Source organism: Petaurus breviceps, unplaced genomic scaffold, assembly GCF_028583685.1.
Source record: "Petaurus breviceps papuanus isolate PSGF00001 unplaced genomic scaffold, PetGlider_PUasm1.0 90537, whole genome shotgun sequence".
Classification (NCBI taxonomy): Eukaryota; Metazoa; Chordata; class Mammalia; order Diprotodontia; family Petauridae; genus Petaurus; species Petaurus breviceps.
The window spans coordinates 1,637,341-1,660,503 of NW_027187271.1; the positions used below are offsets into that span (position 1 = coordinate 1,637,341).

At 39.1% G+C, this 23,163-nt stretch overlaps 1 protein-coding gene across 2 annotated transcripts in view; it reads left to right on the forward strand.

Moving 5' to 3' along the window:
* ZCWPW1 (zinc finger CW-type and PWWP domain containing 1) overlaps positions 1-23,163 on the forward strand; it is a 42,061-nt gene that overhangs the window by 7,531 nt on the left and 11,367 nt on the right. For both annotated transcript variants that reach the window (XM_069063273.1, XM_069063272.1), the window contains exons 2-8: positions 7,291-7,340; positions 9,003-9,283; positions 9,789-9,879; positions 11,322-11,397; positions 11,678-11,826; positions 20,595-20,726; positions 21,593-21,709. In XM_069063273.1, the coding sequence (XP_068919374.1) occupies positions 7,316-7,340; positions 9,003-9,283; positions 9,789-9,879; positions 11,322-11,397; positions 11,678-11,826; positions 20,595-20,726; positions 21,593-21,709 (871 nt within the window). In that variant the 5' untranslated portion in view covers positions 7,291-7,315. The remainder of the gene's footprint in view (positions 1-7,290; positions 7,341-9,002; positions 9,284-9,788; positions 9,880-11,321; positions 11,398-11,677; positions 11,827-20,594; positions 20,727-21,592; positions 21,710-23,163) is intronic.

Below are 23,163 nucleotides of genomic sequence, written 5' to 3' on the forward strand. Positions count from 1 at the left end.
ACTGGCCTTAGACACGAGCTGTATGACTGGGAAAGTCACTTAACCTCTGTCTGCCTCAGTTTCCTCAACTGTAAAAGAAGGATCATAATCACAGCACCTACTGTACCTCAGGGTCATTGTGAGGATCAAATGAGATAATATTACAGACATTTAATAATTTTCCCTCCCTTCTCTTACCTGTATTGTGGCTCCTGGAAGCCCTGGTTTTGGGATATGATGTGCTTGGGATCTTTCATTGTGAAGTTTTTTTTCTGGATGTTACTGGTGGATTGCTGCTATTTTTACTGTGCCCTCTGGTTCTAAGCAACCTTCTGAGAAGGTTCTGAGCAACCTTCACTTATAATTTCCTGAAATATGGTAACCAGACTTGTTTTTCCCTGATAATAATTTTCAGATAGCTAGTTCAATAATTCTTCAATTGTTTCTCTTCTTTTCCAGATTAATTATTTTTGATACTATTTTTCCTTTTGTTTTTTCCATTTTTTGGTTTGTTTTTATGTTTCTTGTATTGTTGAGTCATTGTCTTCTGTCTGACCCATTCTGATTTTCAGGGCATTCAGTTCTTAAAGTGACTGCTTTCTACTGGGTTTTCTAAGGTGTCATTTTTTTTTCATCCTTCCTAACTTTTCTGTATCTTGTTTCATTTCCTTGGGGGTAACTCTTGTATTCCTTGTGTACAGGACATTTTTGATCTGAGGCTTTACTCTTTGTGGGATCAATATCTATTTTGATATCAGTCCCCAAAATATTTCCTCATGGTAGTTGCAATTTTCTTTATATTGCTCATGGGGGGGCCCTGCTGCTCTCTCAAGCTCTGTTAACTAAATGATGTAGGAAGGTCTTTCTGGTTCCGAGTCTAGTTGGCAAGACTAGGTTCTTCCTCCATGGGACTCTGGGGTTGTCCCAGTGCTGGATTCTGCCTCAGGGCCCCTTCTTATCACAGGATCCTAGGACTTCTCTCTGTGTAGGTTCTGCCTAGCAACTTACCCCTATGCTCATCTGATCAAGAGCTACTCTTGGTGGCTAGGTCTTGCCATAAGCTTTGAAGATAGACTGTTCAGGCTAGGTTTTGCTTAGGGCTTTTCTTCTGCAGTTGAGTTCTAACCACTGGTGCCATGCTGTATCCTCAGAAAGCTTAAAAACTGATTTCTCTTCTAGGCTAAGGCTGTATTTGGGTACTCTTAGAACAGAGTCAGTCTCAAGCTCTGTTTGGCTTAGCCTGGATTGCCTAGAGGCTCCTCCTCCTGAGCTGGACTCAGACAGACAGCCAAAGACTGGGGGAAGGGTCAGTCTGGACTAGGATATTTTTTGGGTTGTCAGCAGACAATCACAACTTCATGAAACTTATATGAAAACTAGGTTTATTATAAGACGAATGAAAATGCATGTGGAACCCCCAAAATTTACAATCCATACAGAAGTTTGCATATTTATAACAGTACAACAAATGAAGGATGAGGAAACATAAATTGCCACCTAAAAGAGCATAGCTTAAAAGGGGGAAAGGTGAAGTAAAGGTGGGAAAAGGCTAAAACCCCTCCCACGGGAGGAACAAGACCATGGCAAAAGTTGTATTCTTTTCCCTTGGGAACTGCTAGACCATGAAGATAGCATGGTCTGCTTATCTACAAGGCTCCCAGCTGCACAAGCAGTTTTGCAGCCTAGTGCAGAATAACTTGAATCTGTCTTGACTCCCAAGGACACACAGGGATACAAACAATAAATAGCTTGAGGAGGGGGGCCTTCCTCCTTGGCACATTCAGAGCCACCTGCATACTCTGGGTCCAGTGTTTCTGAAAAAATATGGCAACTCAAATAGAGAAGTTCAGGGAACACTATAACATTCCTTAACCAGGTGAGGCACAGAGTGCAGGGCTGGACTCACAGAATATGCTAGAGTTGCCCTCCATTAGCCAAGTGTCACAGGGAAGGCTTGGGCTTTGCTTGACTTGGTTTGACTGGGTCGAGCTGGGCTGGGCTAGGCGGGATTGGGCATTATTCTGCTAATCTCAGGAGGGAGTGCGAGGAATGCCTGAAGGCTCCAAGGTAGCCCACTGACCTCTGTGCTTCATTCTTGACCTCTTTACTTTTGAGGCAGCTGGTGGCACAGTGGATAGAGTGCTGGGCCTGGAGTCAGAAAGACAAATTCAAATATGCCTCAGGTGCTTACTAACTGTGTGACCCAGGGCAAGTTAATTAACCTCTGTTTGCCTCACTTTCCTCAACTGTAAAATAGGGATAATAATATCACCATTGAAGGGTTGTTGTGAGGATCAAATGAGATAATATTTTTAAGGGCCTAGTACAGTGCTTGACACATAGTAGGATATCTATCTATCTATCTATCTATCTATCTATCTATCTATCTATCTATCTATCTATCTATATCCTTCCTCCTTCCCTTCTCTTTCCTCTTGACCTGCATGGCTGTATGGCTGTCCTGGGAGCTCTTCAGGACTGGGGATAACCTCTGTGGATTTTTTTGGTAGAATCTAGAGGTGATTCTATGTGGTATACCACACCTCTATACCCCAAATGGAGCTTAGCACTTTTCACAATCCCCCTATATTTTCAGTACCAACATTTTACTGGTACTTATTTAAGATATACAGATGTAGAATACCACAGCTTCTAACTTATCAATCAAATTGCAGATTCCATTGAGTATCTGAATATTATTAGTTAAATCAGCCTTGAAAATAATACTTTCTCAAATGAGGTTAGACTCACATGCTGAAAGGAAATCTGACAGAATATTTAAAAGAAACCTAGTCAGATTAGCTTCCTAGCTTTTTGGAATACTTCTAAGGGTTTATTTGTGTTCTTTCAGGAGAGGCAGCTTAAAAACAGGTGAATACACTCTCTGGAAAGATTAAGGGGGAAAAGATGTGTCAGGGAGACACAATGCATATCCTAAACAGAGCTTAGCAGGAAGAATTGACTGTTTAGACTTTTTGTTCACTTTGGCAAAACATTTCTCAAATAAATATAATTCCTTTCTTAAACCTTTTTTTCTATTTTGGACCCCCTTGGCAGTCTGGTAAAGGCTAGGCACTTTTTAGAATAATGTTTCTAAATGCATAAAGTAAGATACATAGGATTACAAAGGAAACCACCATAAAAATGTTAAACAAATTTAGGGACCCAGGTTAAGAGTGTCCATCTTAGTTCTTTGGAACATTTATCACAATTCCCAGTTCCTTCCCTTTTCCTTCTACCCCTCTCCTTCTCTCTCTTCCTCTTCCTCTTCTTCATATCCTCCTCAATTTTAATAGTCCCAGCGAGAAATTATAGACGTATCCTAGTCTTTTTTATTTTAGTTATATTAGTACCTCAAACCATAACATTTCAGGTTCTTCATTCTCAGTTAAGACAATGAAAGAAAATGTCAGAATTTCGATTAGGGTCTATGTTGAAATTTGAGGAGTTAGCTGACCAACAAGCAGTGTTCAGTTCCCAGAGAGATGAAGTGTTTGTGGTATTTTTAATTTATTCATTTATTGTCTCTATTCTCTACTTTTTTGAACCACCCAAAGCAAAGGAGCAGTTATTTGAGCAATCAGTAACAACTCTTTAATGGTTTCTTAAGTGGTGCTTTCATAAAGATTTTTATTTTAAAATTATACTTCTCACACTGCACCTTCAGACTGAGTTGAGCTATTAGAAAAGTATTTGCACATAGATTTATATTATTTTAACATAGTCTACGATCCCAAAAATTATACTATTTTATTATCTCAGAAAGGCTAATTAGTGCTCCCCTATGTATCCAAAATATTGAGCTCCAAAAATACAATTCTGCATATGGTTCAAATATGAATGAAGATTTTAGCTGAGTTCTCTAAAAACATGCATGGGCATATTCAAAATATAGCCATAATGTTTCTTTGTCCCCCAATTTATGTTCATATTCTTCTAGCCCTGATTTTACTGCCAATTTGGTAAAAGGTAGACTATTTTCCATTTATATTCAAGTGACTCCTTATAGCCTAATTTTATTCAACCTCATTCTTTTGCAGAATTGCAGTAATGGTAGCAGAAAATAATTCTTTGAGATGTTACCTATTATCTTCATTTTACTGATAAGGAAACTAAGGTAAAGTGAGGTAAATGACTTGCCCAGGGTCACACAGAGTCAGTGTCTGATTTGAATTCAGGTCTTCTTGAGTACAGACTGTCTAGTTACATTCTGTAACTAGTTCTGGCTGCCTAACCACATGGTGAGGGAAAGGCTCTCTGATTGGCTTTCAGAGCATCAAAAACGCCTGGCAACACCAACTACTTTCTTTTTGCCACTCCATTTGGAGATGCCTTGTCTTACAGCTTCTGGTGAGTGACCTTGTGGTAAGAGGGAGGGCCTTGGGTCCATCTTTCCCCTATAAAGCCATATAGCTCTGAAAAATGGTCTTTGGTTCTTGACCTTGACCTTGCCTTGTAAGGGGTTTTTTCCCCCCATTCTATATGAAGGAAGCAGAGTCTCTGACCTTTTTAAAGTTTCAAAGAGGGAGAGTGAGTCACAGGAACCTAGTAGCTAGAATCCAGGCCAGATTTTGTAGCCAGAGCAGTATTGATTACCCTGAGGAAAAAGAGAAATTTTTAGGAGTGACCTTGGGGGGTCTCAGTGGAATGGCTCACTAGGCCAAGGTTGGGAAGCCTGCGGCCTTGAGGCCACATGTGGTCCTCTGGGTCCTCAAGTGGAGCCCTTTAACTGAATCCAGACTTCACTGAACAAATCCCCTTAATAAAAGGAATTGTTCTGTAAAACTTGGACCCAGTCAAAAGGCCACACCCAAGGATGTAGAAGGCCACATGTGGCCTTGGGGCCTTAGGTTCCCCACCCCTGCACTAAGCAATTGAGCTACCTTTATATGTGAACTTGGTGGGACCAATGCTATATGGGAATAGGATTAAGTTTTGAGCCTATTTCCCCCAAAGGGCGGAAGTGGTATAAAGGAGAGTATGTTCTAGAAGTATGAAGAAATGCTTGTATATTTGTTCTTGCTATAGCTTATAAGTAAATATCCTTATATACATTAACTTGTATAAAGGAATTATGACTGGTCATTCTGTTGGTCAGAATTCTTAAATCTTTCACAATTATTTTCCTTTACAATTGGAATAGATTTTGTATAAATTTGTATTTTTTATAAATGTTTTTTCCTGATTCTGCTGTCTTTACTCCACAACAGTTTATACAATCCCAGGCTTCCCTGAATCCTTCTCTTTTGTCATAGCTTACAACATAGTGCTATTCCATTAGATTCATATGCCATATTTTGTTCAATCATTCCCAAATAATGCATCTCTATACTGTTTCCAGTTCTTTGCTACAACAAAAAGTGCTGCTATAAATATTTTTGTACATATGGATTCTCTTCCTGTCTTTCTTTGATCTCTTTGAGGTATAGACTTAGTAGAGGTGTTACAGGGAAAAAGACTTGCATAGTTTAGCTATAGTTGGGGCAGAGTTCTTTGGAACTTTCCAGAACAATCATACCACTTGATAGTTCTACTAACAGTATGCTAGTGTAAAAACCATTTTTTTCCTCTTTTGCTGATCTTATGGGTAGATAAGTGTGAGGTCAGTGTTGTGCTAGAGCCAGTTCATACTGACTCTCACAAAAAAATTATATAATTTTCCAAGTGAGCATTTATACCTTGGAAATTAAAATAGGCATATATTGTAACAAATCAGGGCTCAATTTATTGTTTTGTTGATTGTCTAGATTAGAGGTCCCAAACTTATTTGGCCTACAGCTTCCTTTAAAAAAATTACTCAGTGCCCCCCCAGATCCACTTTCTTTAATCCTTCAACTTTAAAAAATTTGCATAATTTCAAGAAATATAAATTTTTTTAAATGATGCATCTTAAATTTAATAATTTGTTGTAAATTTGTGGGTTTTTCCTGCATTGAAATTTTTATGATTCAGTATTGTGTCATGTAACCTTACAATTAATATTGTAAACAAGTCATTATATGTACATTTTCCCACTATTGCATGCTGGACTTCCTGAATTCTAAACATGCTCCCCTGCCAATACTTGCTTGTTAAGCCCTGTTGGTGGGTTTGACCACTTAACAGTTATAACTTGCATTTTTGTGTGTTTATTTGGAAAATAATGTAATCACTCTAACTTTAACTCTGTTACATTACAGATGAAACATGTATGAACAGTTTTTCAAAACTTTTTTCTTTTCTTTCTTTATGCTTCCACTACTCCCTTATTTTTATTCAATGCTCCCCTCCTCAATTGCACCCCAGGCTACTACTTCACCCCTGGATTGTTCCAGCACCCCCCAGGGGGTGATATCACCCACTTTGGCAAACTCTGGCTAGACTAAGAAAGTGATTGGGAAAATGTTGCTAATACAAATTGTACTTAAAATTGGGGGGGGGGGGAGGAGGGAGAAGGAGCACCAGTTGTTAAACATTTACACGGTAGAGCTTCAGAGTTGTTTTAATTTGCATTTTTATTATTAGTGATTTGGAATGTTTTTATATGGTTAATGATAGTTTGCATATCTTCTTTTACATACTTACTGCCTATTCATATCCTTTGAACATTTATCTATTGGGAATGACTTTTATTCATATATATTTGTATCAGTTCCTTATGTAACTTAAATATCAGACCTTCATCAAAGAAATGTTCTGGAAAAAATTTTCCCCCAGTTTTCATTCTAGTTATAACTGCACTGATTTTGTTTGTGTAGAAACTTGGCAGTTTTATGTTCTAATTTGGGTCTTCCCTACTCTAATCTCTCAGTTAGGAATTGATGAAGAAGACTTTGTACTAATGACAGTAAGAAAGGACTTTGTAACTGCAAAGGAATAGGAGGAACAGGGATAAGGGGGAGGGAGGACCTGACCCCCTTAAAATGTCTAAAGAGATATCCCATCTTTTTTTTTTTTGCTTTTTTTGGAGGGGCAATTGGGGTTAAATGACTTGCCCAAGGTCACACGGCTAGTAAATGTCAAATGTCTGAGTCTGGATTTGAACTGAGGTCCTCTTGACTCCAGGGACTCTATTCACTGCACCACCTAGTCGCTCCCCCATCTTTCTTTTCTTCAGGAGCAATCAAAAAGGAAGTTGACTTGACCTTAGAGCCATAGATCTTAGGCTTGGGTATAATGGGACTCATTGAAGTCTAAGGATATAGAATTCTAGAAATAACTCTAGTTCCTTTTGCTATAAGAAATTTCTCCCTGATAATGATTTGAAGGGAAAGTAAAATTCATGTCTCTTTTTGAGTAATTAATATTTAATTTCTTTTTCATTTTTTTCAGCAGAAAGAGAAGGTATCTAAGCTAAATGATGGCAACCTTCAAGAACAAAGGTGAGTCAGAAATGGGAGACACTTCTTTTCCTTAATTCCTTTTTCCCTTTTCCTGGTCCCTGACCATCTAGAAGCTCTTTCCCATTAAGGACAACCCTTTCACCAACTTAAAAAAAAAAGTTGGCTGGGTGGTACAGTGGGTTGTGGACCTGGAATTAGGAAAACAACCTGAGTTGAAATCCTACTTTGGATTTTTCTAGCTGTGTACCCTGGGCAAATCAGTCAATCTCTGTTTGCCTCAGTTTTCTCACCTGTAAAATGAGGGAATTGGAATCATTGGCTTTTAAGGTCTCCTCCAACTATTAAATCTATGCTTCTGTGATCCAGTATTTTTTGCCTTTTTTTTTTTGGAGGGGCGTTGGGGTTAAGTGACTTGCCCAAGATCATATGGCTAGTAAGTGTTAAGCATCTGAGGTTGCATTTGAACTCAGGTCCTCCTGATTCCAGGGCCAGTGCTCTATTCACTGTGCCACCTAGCTGCCCCTCTGTGATCCAGTTTTGCTATATATAAATATCAGCTATTATTGTTAGAGAAGGTAGTACTCAGGTGAGAATCAGCGAAGGCTTCATGGAGGAGGTGGCATTTGAGTTGGACTTTAATGGGTTATGGATAGGACTGGACTTTTCATTTCAGTAGTATAGGAAGCTTCCAGGAGAAGAAATTCTCTCAAACAATGCAGGTCAGTGCCTTCTCTGCAAGTTTTCATCCTGGAGAATTGTCTAAAGCCCTGATTGGTTAAATCCTTTGCCCAGGGTCACTCAGTGGGTAGGGGTCAGAGGTAGGACTCCAAAGTAGGCCCTTCAACCTGGCTGTCTAGCCACTGTGGCATACTGGCTCTTTGGAACTTGAAGGGATAAGTAAGAATTCAGCAGTCAAGGAAAGAGAAGAAAGACATTTTAGGCATAATGAGCAGTGTAAGTGAAGGCTTGGAGTCATAAGAGCAGAGGCACATGTTCAGGAGCAAAAAGGGGTTCTGTTTTACTAGAACATAGAAGCTGGGAACCTGGAGGGCATTCTTATGCTCTCACATAGCTTGAAGTTGAGTAGGGGAGATAAAGGCATCTACAGGGACCTATAATGCAAGGTAGAGTATAATAAATGTCATTCAGAGAGGTACAAAGAAATTGCCCTAGAAATCCAGTAGAGATCATTTCCATTTAGAGGATCATTAAATCTTCTGGAAGGAAATTATATTTTACCTGAGCACTGGTAGGTTTTTAATTGGCAGAGAAAAGTTAGAAGTGCACGGGCAAAGTAGCAAGCTAATTAAGTGTGTAAGGTCCATGGAAAGGAATACAAGGAAATATGTCTAGATAGGCTGCTTGGAACCAGAATATCATGCTAAGGTGCTTGGACTTCATATTTTAAGGACATACTGAAGGGAGTGGAAAAAAAGACTTTGAGGAAGAGTTCCAACTTAACCTTGAGTGGGAAGGAGAGCACCAATAGCCTAATTACATAAAATGCCATCTATAGACTTTCCCTCTAGTAATGACCTAAGAGAAGTAAATAAAATATCCCACAAAGACAAAATCTTTTGAAAAACATCATTTCCTCTCATATTTGCATAAATTAGCTACCTGAATGTCTGTGTGTTTCACTTTTCCATAAGTTCTTGGGTACATGTTAAATACTACTAAATGACCAAGTTTCAATTTCAGAAGGTGGGAAGGGGCCAAAGAAGGCCTTTATGCCACCTGGACAAAAAGTCTGCACTGAGATCCCTTGCTGTCTGAATGCTCCCGACAATGAAGATACTCAAGGGATTGGGCCCCCTGGGATGAATGCCAGGCAAGACCAGCCCAAACAAAAGACACAGAAGAAAAAAAAGGAGAAAGATCCAAAAAAGAGTTCTGGAAGTGACAAGGAGGGGAAGGGACCTCTAGCTACCAAGACTAGCAAAGAACAAGACACTAAAGGAGATGAGAAGAAAACAGAAAAGGTAACTTCCAGACACAGTAGAGATCATGCCATTTCTCTCCCTGTCCTCTGGCAGGACAGCTTCTCCCATAACCCTTCCGTGTAGAGAGTTCTCCAGCATAGGAAACAACCTAGGTTTTTTTTGCTTTCATATTTCCTGGTCTTTCTCCCCTACCCCTTAACTTTTGGGACATTCATTCTCATTTATAATCTCTCCCCCTCCTACCACAACTTTAATCCCCTATTTCTCTTACTATATAAAAGAATTTTGGTCCTAGCATTTATGAATAAGGAGGTAAGGGAATACTTTTTAAGTCCTTTCTCCACTTTGGCTTCCTGCCAGGCCTGGAACTGGTCCAGGAAAACTTTAAATGAATTAACCCCATGCCCTCAACCGTGTGAGTTCCTTATTTCAAATTTTCAAAAAATAAATGTCTACCTACCTATGGTGGAAAACAGGAGGCATCTCAGAGCTTTCTCTCCCTCTCTCTCTCTCTCTCTCTCTCTCTCTCCCCTACCCCCTCCAGGAGATGCCAAGTCTCACCAATGAACAGTTTGAGGAGATTGTCCAGTGCGTGCTTAAGAAGTCCCTGCAGGAGTGCCTGGATGTGACCTGCGGTAGGAGAGGTTGGAGGTGGGGAGGGCAAAGTGACAGGTGTCAGAGCAAGAGTAGGCTTAACAGGTTCCTCCATCATGCTCCTCTGGTAGGGACAGAATAGAGAAATTCTAGAAGGGAGCTTGAGAGATCCTCTAGTTTATACCTGAACCACTAGACAGTATTACAAGCAAACTATCCTAAGTACATTTTAATTTTTATATATTTTTTTGCTTTTTTTTTTGGAGGGAAATTGGGATTAAGTGACTTGCCCAAAGTCACATGGCTAGTATGTCAAGTGTCTGAAGCTGAATTTGAACTCAGATCCTCCTTACTCCAGGGCTGGTGCTCTCTTCACTGCACCACCTAGCCATCCTCCTAAATCCATTTTTTAAAGCCCTTTACATGAGTTTGGCAGATTGATCATCTAACTTAAATTATTTACCCATGGTTTAAGTCTGTTTTCTTGTGTTTACAATATTTATGAGGAGATGGATAATGGCTTTTCAGATATCTGAAGATTAGCATTAAACTTCCCAAACCTCCTAGTGCCTTAGTTTTCTTTTTCCCACGTGCCTCAGTATATCCTTATTGACTTGATTCTATAGGGATGGAAGGGAAGCTTATCAAAAAAATTTGTAACTAGACCACCTTTTTTAGTCCATATTGTCTTTTCAATTAGGAAATTGTGTGTGTGTGTGTGTGTGTTCAAATCAATATCCTCTTGCAGAGGGGGCTTGATGGACAAGGGACATAAAATGGGATATCGGTAACTACTGCTATACCAAAATATTGACATAAAGTACCACTCTGGGATGCGGGAAGAGATCGTTTCAGATCAGTCTGAAAAACTTCCTGGAACAAGTTGGTTTGATAGTTATTAAAAACTAAAGGGGCATGATTTTGGTTTAGAATAAGGAAAAGCTTATACATATGGTCTTGTGTGAATATTTTGTGCAGACTTTTGATTTCATTAGTATGGGGAATCCCTGGTTTGGAAAACCTGCACTAATGAAGATCAGCAACTCTTAATTTACAATCTTAGAGAGTTGCCCAGGGTATTGAAAGATAAAGTGACTTGCCTTTGGTCATACAGTTTGTATGTGACAGAGGCAGGGCTTGAACCCCAATCTTTCTTTCAGGCTTGTCCTCCACATGCCATACTTCTCTCTAAAGAATTAGAGCTATGCATAAGTGGATTGGAGTTAATGAATTTCTTATCACTAGAGGAATTAGACTCTTGATCAGGTACATACTGGACTAGATGACTTTCAAGATTCTTTCCAACTTCAATATTTGATAATTCTTTGATTTGGCAGGTGGTCAGGGGCTAGCTATTCCAGGAATAGGAAACAGTTTAATCCAAGGTATCCAGGAGAGAAAGGGGTCCTTATTTTCCTCCAGAAATTTCTTATTTACAGTGTTATGCTTTTGTGGGGATGGATTTGGGGCCTTGGTTTTTCAGAGACTTCACATGCACAACTTATTGAATGTTCCCCAGGGGCAAAGGAGACAAGTACTGCTACTACTGATGTGGATAGGTAAGTTTATCCTGCTAAGGCAAAGTACATCCCAAGTGTGGGTTTACCTTTTGTGAGTGGAACCCTCCTTCCCAGAGGTTGCTTAGTCTATGAGATACCCCTGTTTGTCTGGGTTGTAGAAGAAGCCAATGAGCACAGAGTCAGATGAAATTATCTCTGGAGTCTTAGGGAGTTTTAAATTCTTTGGTTTTCCTTAACTCCTATATTTTGAGCTTTTTAAAGGTGAGGATACTACAGTTTACTGCTTTCTGCCATTTTCCTAAAAAATTATTATTTCCAGGAAGCTGCTGGGGATACCTTATTCCTCAGGAATTCCTGTCTCTAAAGAAGATAGGATTGTTCATGGGACCCAGTCACCCACATCGGATCCTTTACCCTCAGAGAACAAACAGAACACGCTTTCCTTAAGCAAGAAAAGAAAAGAAGCAAGTAAGTATGAACAGACAACCCTCTTAATATGAAGCTTGGGAGTTGTTTCTAATGTGTTAAGGCACTGGGAAAACAGCAGATAAAGGACATACAGGTTGGACAAGAAACAATTAGACCATTGTTATGACCTTCTCTCCTTCTATCTGCTTTTATTTTTACAGGATTGCTATCTATTTGTTTTTATATCGCCTAAGCTGCAGTACTCTCCCTGGGCATAGCATGTCTGTTGGGTAGATCCTTCCCTTGGGTCTGGTTTTTTACTATAACTCCAGGCCCAGTGACCAGACCTGATTCTCTCCTTGGCTCGTGGAGAACACACTGGGGTCTTGGCAGGTAGGGGGCGCAGTGGAAAGAAGGCTGGGCCTGAAGTCGGAAAGACTCATCTTCCTGTAGCTGTGTGACCCTGGGCAAGTCACTTCACCCTGTTAATCTCAGTTTCCTCATCTGCAAAATGAACTGGAGAAGGAAATGGCAAACCACTCCAGTATCTTTGCCAAGAAAACCCCAAATGGGGTCACAAAGAGTTGAATGCAAACTGAAACAAGAACAACAGAGATCACACTTCTCAGAGCTGAGTGTAGTGTTTCCTACTGTCACTCTTTTTTGGAAGGGCAATTGGGGTTAAGTGGCTTGCCCAAGGTCACACAGTTTGTAAGTGTTAAGTGTTGAGGTCACATTTGAACTCAGGTCCTCCTGACTCCAGAGCCGGTGCTCTCTTCACTGTGCCACTTAGCTGCCCTTGGATGTTACTTTCTTTTTATGGAGAAATTCCCTCCCCTACAACAGTCAAGGAACCATTTCCTCTCCAGTGCCAGGTTCTCCCTCCATAGTTAGCTTTGTTCTCCACTGTACACTTTTTACTTTTACTTTGTTCTTTCCTCTCCCCCTTCCCCTAAGAACGCTACAATTAAGCATGGATATACTTATAGATAGATATAGATATATACATACATATGTGTATATATATATACACACACATACATCTACATATATTTAGATATCTATAATCATACTCATTTATATTCATATGCATCTATGTAAGACCATACTATACTCGTCATTTGTTTTCTAAGCGTGGATAACTTTGTCCTTCATAAGTCCAACTCTTTTTTTTTGGAGGGCAATTGGGGTTAAGTAACTTGCCCAAGGTCATACGGCTAGTTTTTGTGTTAAGTGTCTGAGTCCGGATTTGAACTCAGGTCCTCCTGACTCCAGGGCTGGTGCTCTATTCACTGTGCCACCTAGCCGCCCCAGAAGTCCAAATCTTTCTGTATTTTTCTAAGTCCACCAACTCATAATTTCCTACACCAAAGCAATATTCCAACCTTATATTGTCTAATTATTTTAAATAGTCTAAAACAATATTGATTAATATGTCCAACATATAGTATAGTTTCCGTATTTTTCTCTTTTGATTTAACTTTGTCTGAGATCATGATTACTACCCCTGCTTTTTTCCCCTAATATTCTATTCATGATCTTTATTTTATGTTTGTGTGTTTCTATGCTTTTTGACTCCTCTATTTACTTGTACCCACTAGCTTGCCCTACTATTACTTAACCTACCCCCGCCTCCAAGGATCCCTCACTTATCCTCCCATTCCCATCAAACCACCCTTCTGTACCCTGCCTTATTCTATTCCCTCACCCTCCCCTCTAAAAATTCCTCTCTTATCCTCTCTTCCCTCCCTATTCCCTCAGCCTTTTATTTCTTTCTAAATTTAGAAGACTTTATACCCTCATAAATATACCCATTCCCAATGAGAATAGGGTACCCCAGATCTACCAGTCCTCCTCCCTCATCTAATTCCTATGTGTCAGTTCCTCTCACACCTCATTTATATAAGGTAATTACTCTTTTTACCTTTGCCTAAACAGTTTTACTTTTTAGCATCATATCATTCTCAGGTCTACCCCAACCTTTCTTTCGAACTACCGAATTACTAATAACAATCTTACATATACATTTTACATTTCCTCATATAAAAAGTAAACAGTCTATCCTTATTGAGTCCCTTGTAATTAGTCTTTGATACATATCTTATATTTCTCTTGGATCTTTTATGTCAAATATTCTATTAAGTCCAGGTTATTATTTTTTTTACAAAATCCTGAAAGTCTAACAATAACAATTCATTAAAATGTCCATTTTTTCCCCTTTCAGTATTATGCTCAAATTTGCTGGGTATGATATTTTTGGCCACAACCCCAGTTCTTTTGCTCTTTGAAATATAGTATTCCAAGACTTATGAACTTTTAATGTTGCTGCTGCTAGGTCTTGTGTGATTCTAATTTTGGCAGTGCCATATTTAAATTATTTTTCCTTGTTGCTTCATAATATTTTCTCCTTTAGCTGGGGGTTTCAGGATTTAACTGATATTCTTGTAGGTTTTCCTCATAGGATCTTTTTTCAGTTGGTAATTGGTGTATTTTTTCTATTTTTACTTTCTTTTCTTGCTCTAATGCCTCGGGACAATATTCTTTTTTTAAATTTAATTTTATTATTATTATTTGCTTTTTGGAAGGCAGTTGGGGTTACGTGACTTGCCTAAGGTCACACGGCTAGTTTTTGTGTTAAGTGAGGCCGGATTTGAACTCAGGATCTCCTGACTCCAGGACCAGTGCTCTATTCACTGCGCCACATAGCCACCCCTGACAGTTTTCTTTAATTACTTCTTGTATTATTGTATCAATATTCTTTTTCTAATTGTAGTTTTCAGGTAGCCCAATTATTCTTGTGTTTTTTTTTTCTTTTCTCCATATCAGTTCATTTTCTTATGAAATGTTTCATATTCTCTTCTAAGTTTTTCATTTTTTATATTTTGTTTTATTATTTCTTGGTCTCATAACTTTCCTGGATTCCCCTTGCCCATTTATAATTTTCAAGGAGTCATTTTCTTCCTTAAAATCCTTTTCTAATTGGTTGTCTTTTTTCCCATAATCCTGTTGTTTTTCTTGGATTGTTCTTATTTTTAAAAAAATTTTCCTCAGTCTCCCTCATTTGATTTTTAAAGTCTCCTTTAAGTTCTATGAATTTTTTGGTGGGGCAGATGACCATTTGATGTTACTCTTTCGGGTAGGAGAGACTTCTTTTGCTTCAGCATCTTCTTCTGAAGATGAGTTCCGGTTCTATCTATTCCCATAGTTACTTTCCATGATTGGATTCTTTCTCCTTTGCCTGCTCATTTTTTTAACTTGTCGCAGCTTATTTTTTGTAATCACCTCTAGTTCTTGGGCATGGGGGAATAGTGTCTCTGCCCTCAGATCCTTCTTCAGTTCTTTCCTCTGGCCTAGAACTGAAACCAGGAACTCTGCCCTCGTATAAGTGCCCACAGCCACCGGCATCCCTGCCCCACTACTTCTGCACTCACCAGATATGTTTTGGTTCCTTCTCATCCAGGGCTTTGGCAGCACAGCTGGGTCTGGTGTTCCTTATCAGCAGAGATTCCCCTCAATCTTCCCAGGCTAAGGTGCCTGACTTCCCATGCTGTCCAGGTGGTGAAAATTCTTGTGGCTGGGGCTGAGGATACCTCCCAATCCAGCTAGCCCCAGGGCCCACTACTTGCTGTTTCAGAGGAACTAGCCTAGAGGTGTTTACCCTTCACAGGGACCAAACCTCCATCCTGGGATTTTGCTTTTTTTTTTTTTTTTGAGTGCAATTGGGGTTAAGTAACTTGCCCAAAGTCACAGGCTAGTAAGTGTGTCAAGTATCTGAGGCTGGATTTGAACTCAGGTCCTCCTGACTCCAGGGCTGGTGCTCTATTCACTGTGCCACCTAGCTGCCACCATCCTGCAGGAGGACCACTGTTCTACCGCAAGTCTTATTTATTTTTACCTGCTCTGTGTTCACGCTGAGGCACGATTTTATCTTGTTTGTGGAGGATAGCTGGCGAGCTTGGAATTTTCTGACCTACTCCACCATCTTACCAGAATCCTTCGTAACTTCATTTGGGGCTTATCTTGGTATATATTATGAAGAAGTTTTAGTCTAAACCTAATTTCTGTCCAACTTTCCCAACAGTTTTTTGTTGGGTTTTGGTTGTTGTTGTTTTTGTTATTTATCAAATAGTCTTTTCCCCCATTACTGGAGTCTTTAGGTTTATCAAATACTATGCTAGTGTGTTTATTTGCTTCTGTATGTTTTGTAGCTAATCTGTTCCACTGATTGACTTCCCTTATTTTTAAAATTAGTACTAAATGATTTTAATGATTACTGCTTTGCATTAGTTTGAGATTTGATACTGATAGTTATTTTTCCTTCCCACTTATTTTTCATTATTCCCTTGGTCTTTTTGTTACTTGGTATGAATTTTGTTATTTTATAAAACATTCTTTGATAAAATTGATTGGCATTATATAAACTAATCAATTTAGATAGTATTGTCATTTTTACCATATTGGTTTGACCTAACCATGAACACTCTGAATATATCTGCAGTTATTTAGGACTGTCTGCATTTCTGCAAAATGTAGTCCTTAGATAAATCTTGGAAAGTACACTCCCAGATATTTCATAGTTTTTGTAGTTATTTTGAATGGAATTTCTCTTTCAAATTCTTTACTTGTTTTGTTGTTTATAAATAGGAATGCTGATAGTTTATATGTATTTATTTTATATTCTGAAAATTTGCTGAAGTTATTCTTTCAATTATTTTTAGATTATTTTCTAGGGTTCTCTAAGTATACCACCATATCATCTGTAAAAAGAGATGATTTTTTTTCCCTTTATGTGTTTCCCTCTCAATTTCCTTTTCTTATTGCTATAACTAGTTTTCTAGAACTAAGTTAAATAGTGGTAGTGGTAATGGGCATTCTTGCTTGACCTCTGGAAAGACCTTTAACTTTTTTCCATTATATATAATGTTTGTTCTTAGATATGGATAAATACTATTTACTATGTTAAGGAAAGGTTCACTTATTTCTATGATTTCTAGAATTTTAGTAGAAATCAGAGCTAGATTTTGTCAAAAGCCTTTTCAGCCTCTATTGATATAATCATATGGTTTTTATTATGTATGTTATTAACATGTGTTTTTATATCTATAATCTTTCACATTTTGAACCAACTCTGTGTTCCTGATATAAACCCAGGAACCTGGCCATAGTGTAGAATCTATCTAATATGTTGTTTTAGCCCACTTACTAACCCTGTATTTTTTTTATCTAAATGTATTTTTCACTGTTTTTGCATCTGCATAAACAAAATTCTCCTAGGATAAAATATGAAGCAATTAAATGGGGGGAAATCGTTGCCTCTAATTTCTCTGATAAAGGTTTGGTTTAAAAAGTAAGGTATAGATATATGTAATCAAAAGTCATTTTCCAGTAGATAAGTGGTCAAACAATATGAAGAATTCTTCCATTCCTTTTAATCCTCCTTCATACCTCTCCTTCCAACATTCAAGATCATTTTGCTTGTGATTATTGCCTTACCTTTCTTGTCCTCCTTCTTAGGACCCTTCTTTACCCCTTCTTTATCTGTTTTTCCTTGGGTTTCCCTCGAGTTTAATGTATTTCTATACTGAGATCTGTGTGTATGGCCAAGTGTATTAAGTCTTCTTTCATCTCATTCATATGAAAGTGAGGTTTGGAAGAGGCCCATTTCCCCCCACCCCTTCCTCCTTGCTTTTCATCTGATGGCTCAACTATGCAATAGTGATTTTCTTCCTCTTCTTCCTTTCCTTCCCATATAGTCCATTTTTCTCTCCCTCCCATTTTTGTCTTCTTCTAAGACCAATAAAACAAAGTAAAATCACCCTCTTCTGCTTTAACCTTTCTCTATGACCCTTTAGGGGCAGCTAAGTGATGCAGTGGATAGAACACTAACTCAGAGTCAGAAAGATCTGAATTCAAATGTGAAACCAGACACTTACTAGCTCTGTGACCCTGGGCAAGTCACTTAACCCCCATTTGTCTCAGTTCCTCATCTGTAAAATGGGGGCACAGTGGAAAAGAAAATGACAAACCGGGTGGCCAGGTAGCACAGCGAGTAAGAGCACCGGCCCCAGTGTCGGGATGACCCGGAATGAATCCGGGCTCAGACACTTGGCACCCACCCAGAAACACCTGGCTGTGTAATCTTGAGCAAGTTACTTAACCTCAATTGCTTAAAAAAAAAAAAAGAAAATGACAAACCACTCTGCCAAGAAAACCCATGGACAGGTCCATGGGTCACATAGAGTCAGATTTGACTGAAACTGAACAACAATGACCCTTAAAGATAAAAGGGTTCTAAGAAGACATTGTTTCTTGTCCCTCTATTAACATGTAAACAATTCGTTCACATAATATTCCTCCTCAATTAAACAATATGTTTGCCTTTCTTTGTTTCTCTTGGTGCCTGCATTTCTGTTTCCAGATCACTGTGTATTCAGTTCTTGCCTTTTCATCAGAATTGCTTAGAAATCCTCTGTTCCATTAAAGAACCATTTCCCCCTCCATGCAGGATTATACTTCTTTTTTTAAATATTATTTATTTATTTTTAGTTTTCAACATTCACTTACATAAGATTTTGAGTTCCGCATTTTCTCTCCCTCCCTCCACCCCAAGCTGGCATGCAAATCTGATATAGGTTCTACATTAATATTACCATTTCTTAGGCTTTTCTTCTTTTATTTTGTTTTTACAATTTTTTGGTTTTATTCTGCTATTTCTTGTATTGTGTCATTGTTTTCTAAAGTCTGGCCCACTCTGATTTTCAGAGCATTCAAATTCTTTTTTTTTTTTTTTAAAGCAATTGGGGTTAAGTAACTTGCTCAAGGTTACATGGCCAGTTATTATTTCTGGGTGTGGTGCTGAGTATCTGAGCCCGGATTTGATCCAGGTCATCCTGACACTGGAGCTGGTGCTCTTACTCGCTGAGCCACCTGGCCGCCCCTAAGCAATTGGGGTTAAGTAACTTGCTCAAGGTTACATAGCCAGGTGTTTCTGGGTGGGTGCTAAGTGTCTGAGCCCGGGATTCGATCTCCAGGTCTTCTCAACACTGGAGCCGGTGCTCTTACTCGCTGTGCTACGTGGCCGCCCCTCATTCAAATTCTTAAGTGAGACTTTCTGTCACATGTTCTAAGATGACTTTTTTTTTTTTTGGCCATTGTTCCTTCCTTTCTGTGTCCAGAGTTTTGTTCATTTGTTTTTCTCTCAGAGGCTTTACCTAGACTTGTGGTATTGCTAGCATCTTCAAGATTTGCCTATGTGTATCTCTCATACCAAGGTATTTCTTTATGGTGATTGGAGAGTTTTTCTTGGTTTGCACATGGGGGCCTATTCTTGCTCCTGTTAAACTCAGCAGTAAACAGTGTGGTCAGGATCTGAAGGGTCCTGAGTATAGTAGGCCAGACTTAGACCTCTGTTTCACAGATAACACACAGGAGGCACTGGAGTTTTTGAACTCCAGTCTCTAACAGGTTCACTCTTGATCTGGTCAGACAGGAAGGACAAGAGGTCAGCTTTGGAGGGGTTATATAAGCTTTACTTTGTTCTAGTCTAATCTTCTCAAAGGGAGTTGCTGATAATGGAAGCATCAACTCCTATAGCGTCCCTAACAACCCTTCTCACAGGACCCAGTGTGAAGTGGGGGCAACTACCCCTATGTTTCTATGGGGTCAATCGAGATAGGTACAGCTTGTGCATGCCCCTAAATCCCCTCATGCTTCATCAAGGACTGGTTGAGAGAGGTACATACATTCCTCTATGTATTACCCAAATCCCAGATAGGTTCCCCTGTGAATTCCCCACTCACCAACCAGTTCCAACTCGCTTTACAGGGCGACAGACAAAGAAGTCATCTTGCCAACAATAGCCTTACAGGTTAACTTTAGCAACACTATCATTCAGTGCAAGCATAGTAAATACCTCACTATGTCACCCCATATCTCACTGCACAGTCTCAGTAGGACTGTCTGTCACTATGATTCTAGGAATTACCATCTAGGATCCTTGAGGCTATTCTGGGAGTTATTATCCAACACCTGGAAACTAGACATTGCCATAACCATGGATGCTGAGATACTGAACTAAAAAGGATGACAAAATCCTCCTTACTTACACCCCCTCCTTCAAGGGATTCTGGAGCCCTGCCTAGGAGCACCAAAGATCTTATTGGTCCTGCTGTTAGGTTTAGCTTGAAATCCTTACTCTTGGTACAGAGTTCAGAGGTTATTCCTATACTGGGTTTCACCTGTAAAATGGGGATAATATGAACACAAAAATTCATTTAGTGTAATGAATATAGGACTATCTTGGAGTCAGGAAGTCCTGGATTCAAGTCCTGTAGCTGTATAATTATGAAAGTCAGTTAGGAGCTGATAGTGCTAATAAAGGAGCTGCCTTTCCTTTATTAGAGGAGAGTTTTCACACTAGGAGTTCCTTACACTGATGAAATTACAGAACTAGAAAAAATGATATTACATCTATTGCACTACCTACCTTGTGACTAGAGAAATGCAGCCCCCCCTTTTTTTTGAACTTGTAGTTTATTTTCTTATATTTAATTTTGTTTTTTGAGTTTTGTGATATATGGTATGAGGTGCTTGTCTAAATGTATTTTTCACTATATTGTTATCAGTTTTCCAAATATTTAAAAAAAATAAGTATTCTCCCAGTTTTTATATGTGCTAGTTTGCTATCCACCAATCTTTTATATGCATTTGATTCTGTTTCCAAGATTTGCATTGTGATCTAATTGTCATCTTTTTTCCACCTGCCTTTTAATTTTTTTTAAAGGAACTTCCAACTTTATTTTCTATGTTTTGTTTTGTTATCTTCCTAGAAGATGAGAAACCTGAGTTAACCAAAATTGGACATAAGCACAGACGGAAGGGCCAACCAAGGAAAATAGTGCAAGGCTACACCCAGATCAGTGATCAGGAAGAAGCTGGAGGAGAACAGACAAGTGATTTCAGTGAGTTTGGATGTAAAAACATGGAAAATTTAAATAAATTGAGAATGAAAGGAAAGAGACAAGAAGTTGGAAGAGAGGAGGTAGAATCTATGGGAAACCCAATGAGGGTTGAATTGAATAGTTCTCCCACTGTCCCTCCTAGTATCTTTTCAGTTCAGTTCAACAAGGGAAAGAGAAAGGATGGCTTCAGTGAGCTACAGCCTGGAATTGACCAGTGCTAAAAGGTCAACCAAGGGCTCTGCAGAGGGGGCTAAGGAGTCTTCTTTAGGGAGCTCTTAACATAAGGGAGACTGATTTTTATTGGAGAAAGGGGTTGAACGCTATTTGACAGCAGAAGAGCACTGGAGCACCTTGAGAGTGGGATTGTTTGATTTCTGTCTTTGAATCCCTAACACTTAGCACAGTGCCTACCTAGCACAGAATGAATACTTAATAAATGCTTGGTGACTGATGGGGATGCCCAAAAAACCGATTTGTTCTGGGAATCAAGAAATTTGTGTTCTTGTGCCATCTTTGCCACTAACTAACTCTATGACCTTGGAAATTCATTAGACTTCTTTTTCTTATGTGAAAAATGAAGAGGTGGGGGCAGCCAGGTAGCACAGCGAGTCACAGCACCGGCTCCAGTGTCAGTATGACCTGGAGATCGAATCCCAGGCTCAGACACTTAGCATCCACCCAGAAACACCTGGCCGTGTAACCTTGAGCAAGTTACTTAACCCCGATTGCTTTTAAATTAAAAAAAAAGAAAAATGAAGAGGTAGGTTCTCTAGCTCTGACCATGGGATAGTTCTGTGACTTCCAAGGAAACCAGTTAGGAAAGATAATATTTCTGAGAGTCTCATTTTACTTATATCTGGTTTTAGGTAAGTGTGTAGCCTGGGTGCAGTGCTCCTTCCCCAACTGTGAAAAATGGAGACGACTACATAGGAACATTGACCCTTCAGTCCTGCCAAATGACTGGTCATGCAGTCAAAATACAGGTAAAACAAAAAGAAAGATTTATTTTCTTCCTTACATACACCCCATTGATGTATTCAACTGTTTAGATGGAATAAATGTAACCTTAAAGGCTGTTTTTCAACAAAACATTTCCCATTCATATGTTAAAGATTATATAAGATTTATTCATTGAAGGAAATAACTTTGTTCTATCTGATTTTCAATATCAAATGAACTCTTAAAGGAGTTTGACATTGTCATCTCAACTCGGCTCAATAAATATTTAATGCTTATCATGTTCAAGGCACTATGGTAGGTGTTGGGACAAAAATGAAATGATTCCAGCCCTCAAAGGTCTTACATTCTATACATATATACAAATAAAATTGGGGGGAGAGGAGGAGATGGTTTTCCTATAGGATAATGAGGTTAAACTAAGTGTAGACACAATGCCTTTATCTGTTTAAGAAGATGAAAGGTTCCTTGATAGAATTGAATGGGGCAACTGCCATTGACTTATTGAAGATTGTCCACACCTTTAGTGGCTCTTAAAAATTGTACCCTACTAGCTTTGCAGTCAGTCCAGGCAGAAGCCAACAGCCAGGGAAGATTCTGGATCCTAAAAGGGAATTACTCTTCACCTGGGGGAGGGGTTAGGGATTTTTCTTCCTTTCACCTCTCTTTACACCCCATTGGTCATGGCGCCATATAGGTGAGCTACTCATTCCACAGGAGACAGTAACTCCAGAAGGGAACAGAGAGAGGCCTTCTCTGGGAGCAGAGAAGAGCTGAGCAGGTTAATGAGACCACTAGAAGTTAAGGATTTTGTGACCTTTTTGAATCCTAAGCCTTGGCTGCCCATGTTCCCTCCATCTGAGCATTACTCCCCATGTACTCTAAATTTGTGCTTATTCTTCCTCAGACACTTGGGTGTGTCTGAGGGAGAGTATGTCCCAAGTTTATGGAGAGAATGTCTACTGTCCTTACTATGTCACCTTAGCAAATATCTCTACATTTTTTGAGTTAATGATGTCAACTGGCAAATTACTAAAGGTAAGGTCACAAGTAGCAACCCCATGGATTATAATTTTAGGAATGCAGATCTACACACTGTACCCTTAAACCTCCTCTTAGAAGGGAGCCCAGAGGGCGTACTACATAAGTAAATAACAAGAAACTTAAGAATGAAGTTACTAACAAAAGGAGGAGAGGGAATTAGGGAAGGTTTTATTAGGATAACAGGCTCATACATATAGAACTGCAAGAGACCTTGAGGACCACCTCAGAGAAGGGAAGGAGCCTGTCCAAGATCACACAGGTAATAAGTGTCAGAGTCAAAACTTAAATCCAGGACCTCTGGAAGTTGAGCAAAGATAAGAAAAGATTAGATTCTACCTGTGGGAGACAACCTGGGTGAATATAGAGGACAAGATGGAATGTCTATTTCGAAGAACAGTCCTTTTTGCCTGGAATGTAGAGTATGTATGAAGTGTGT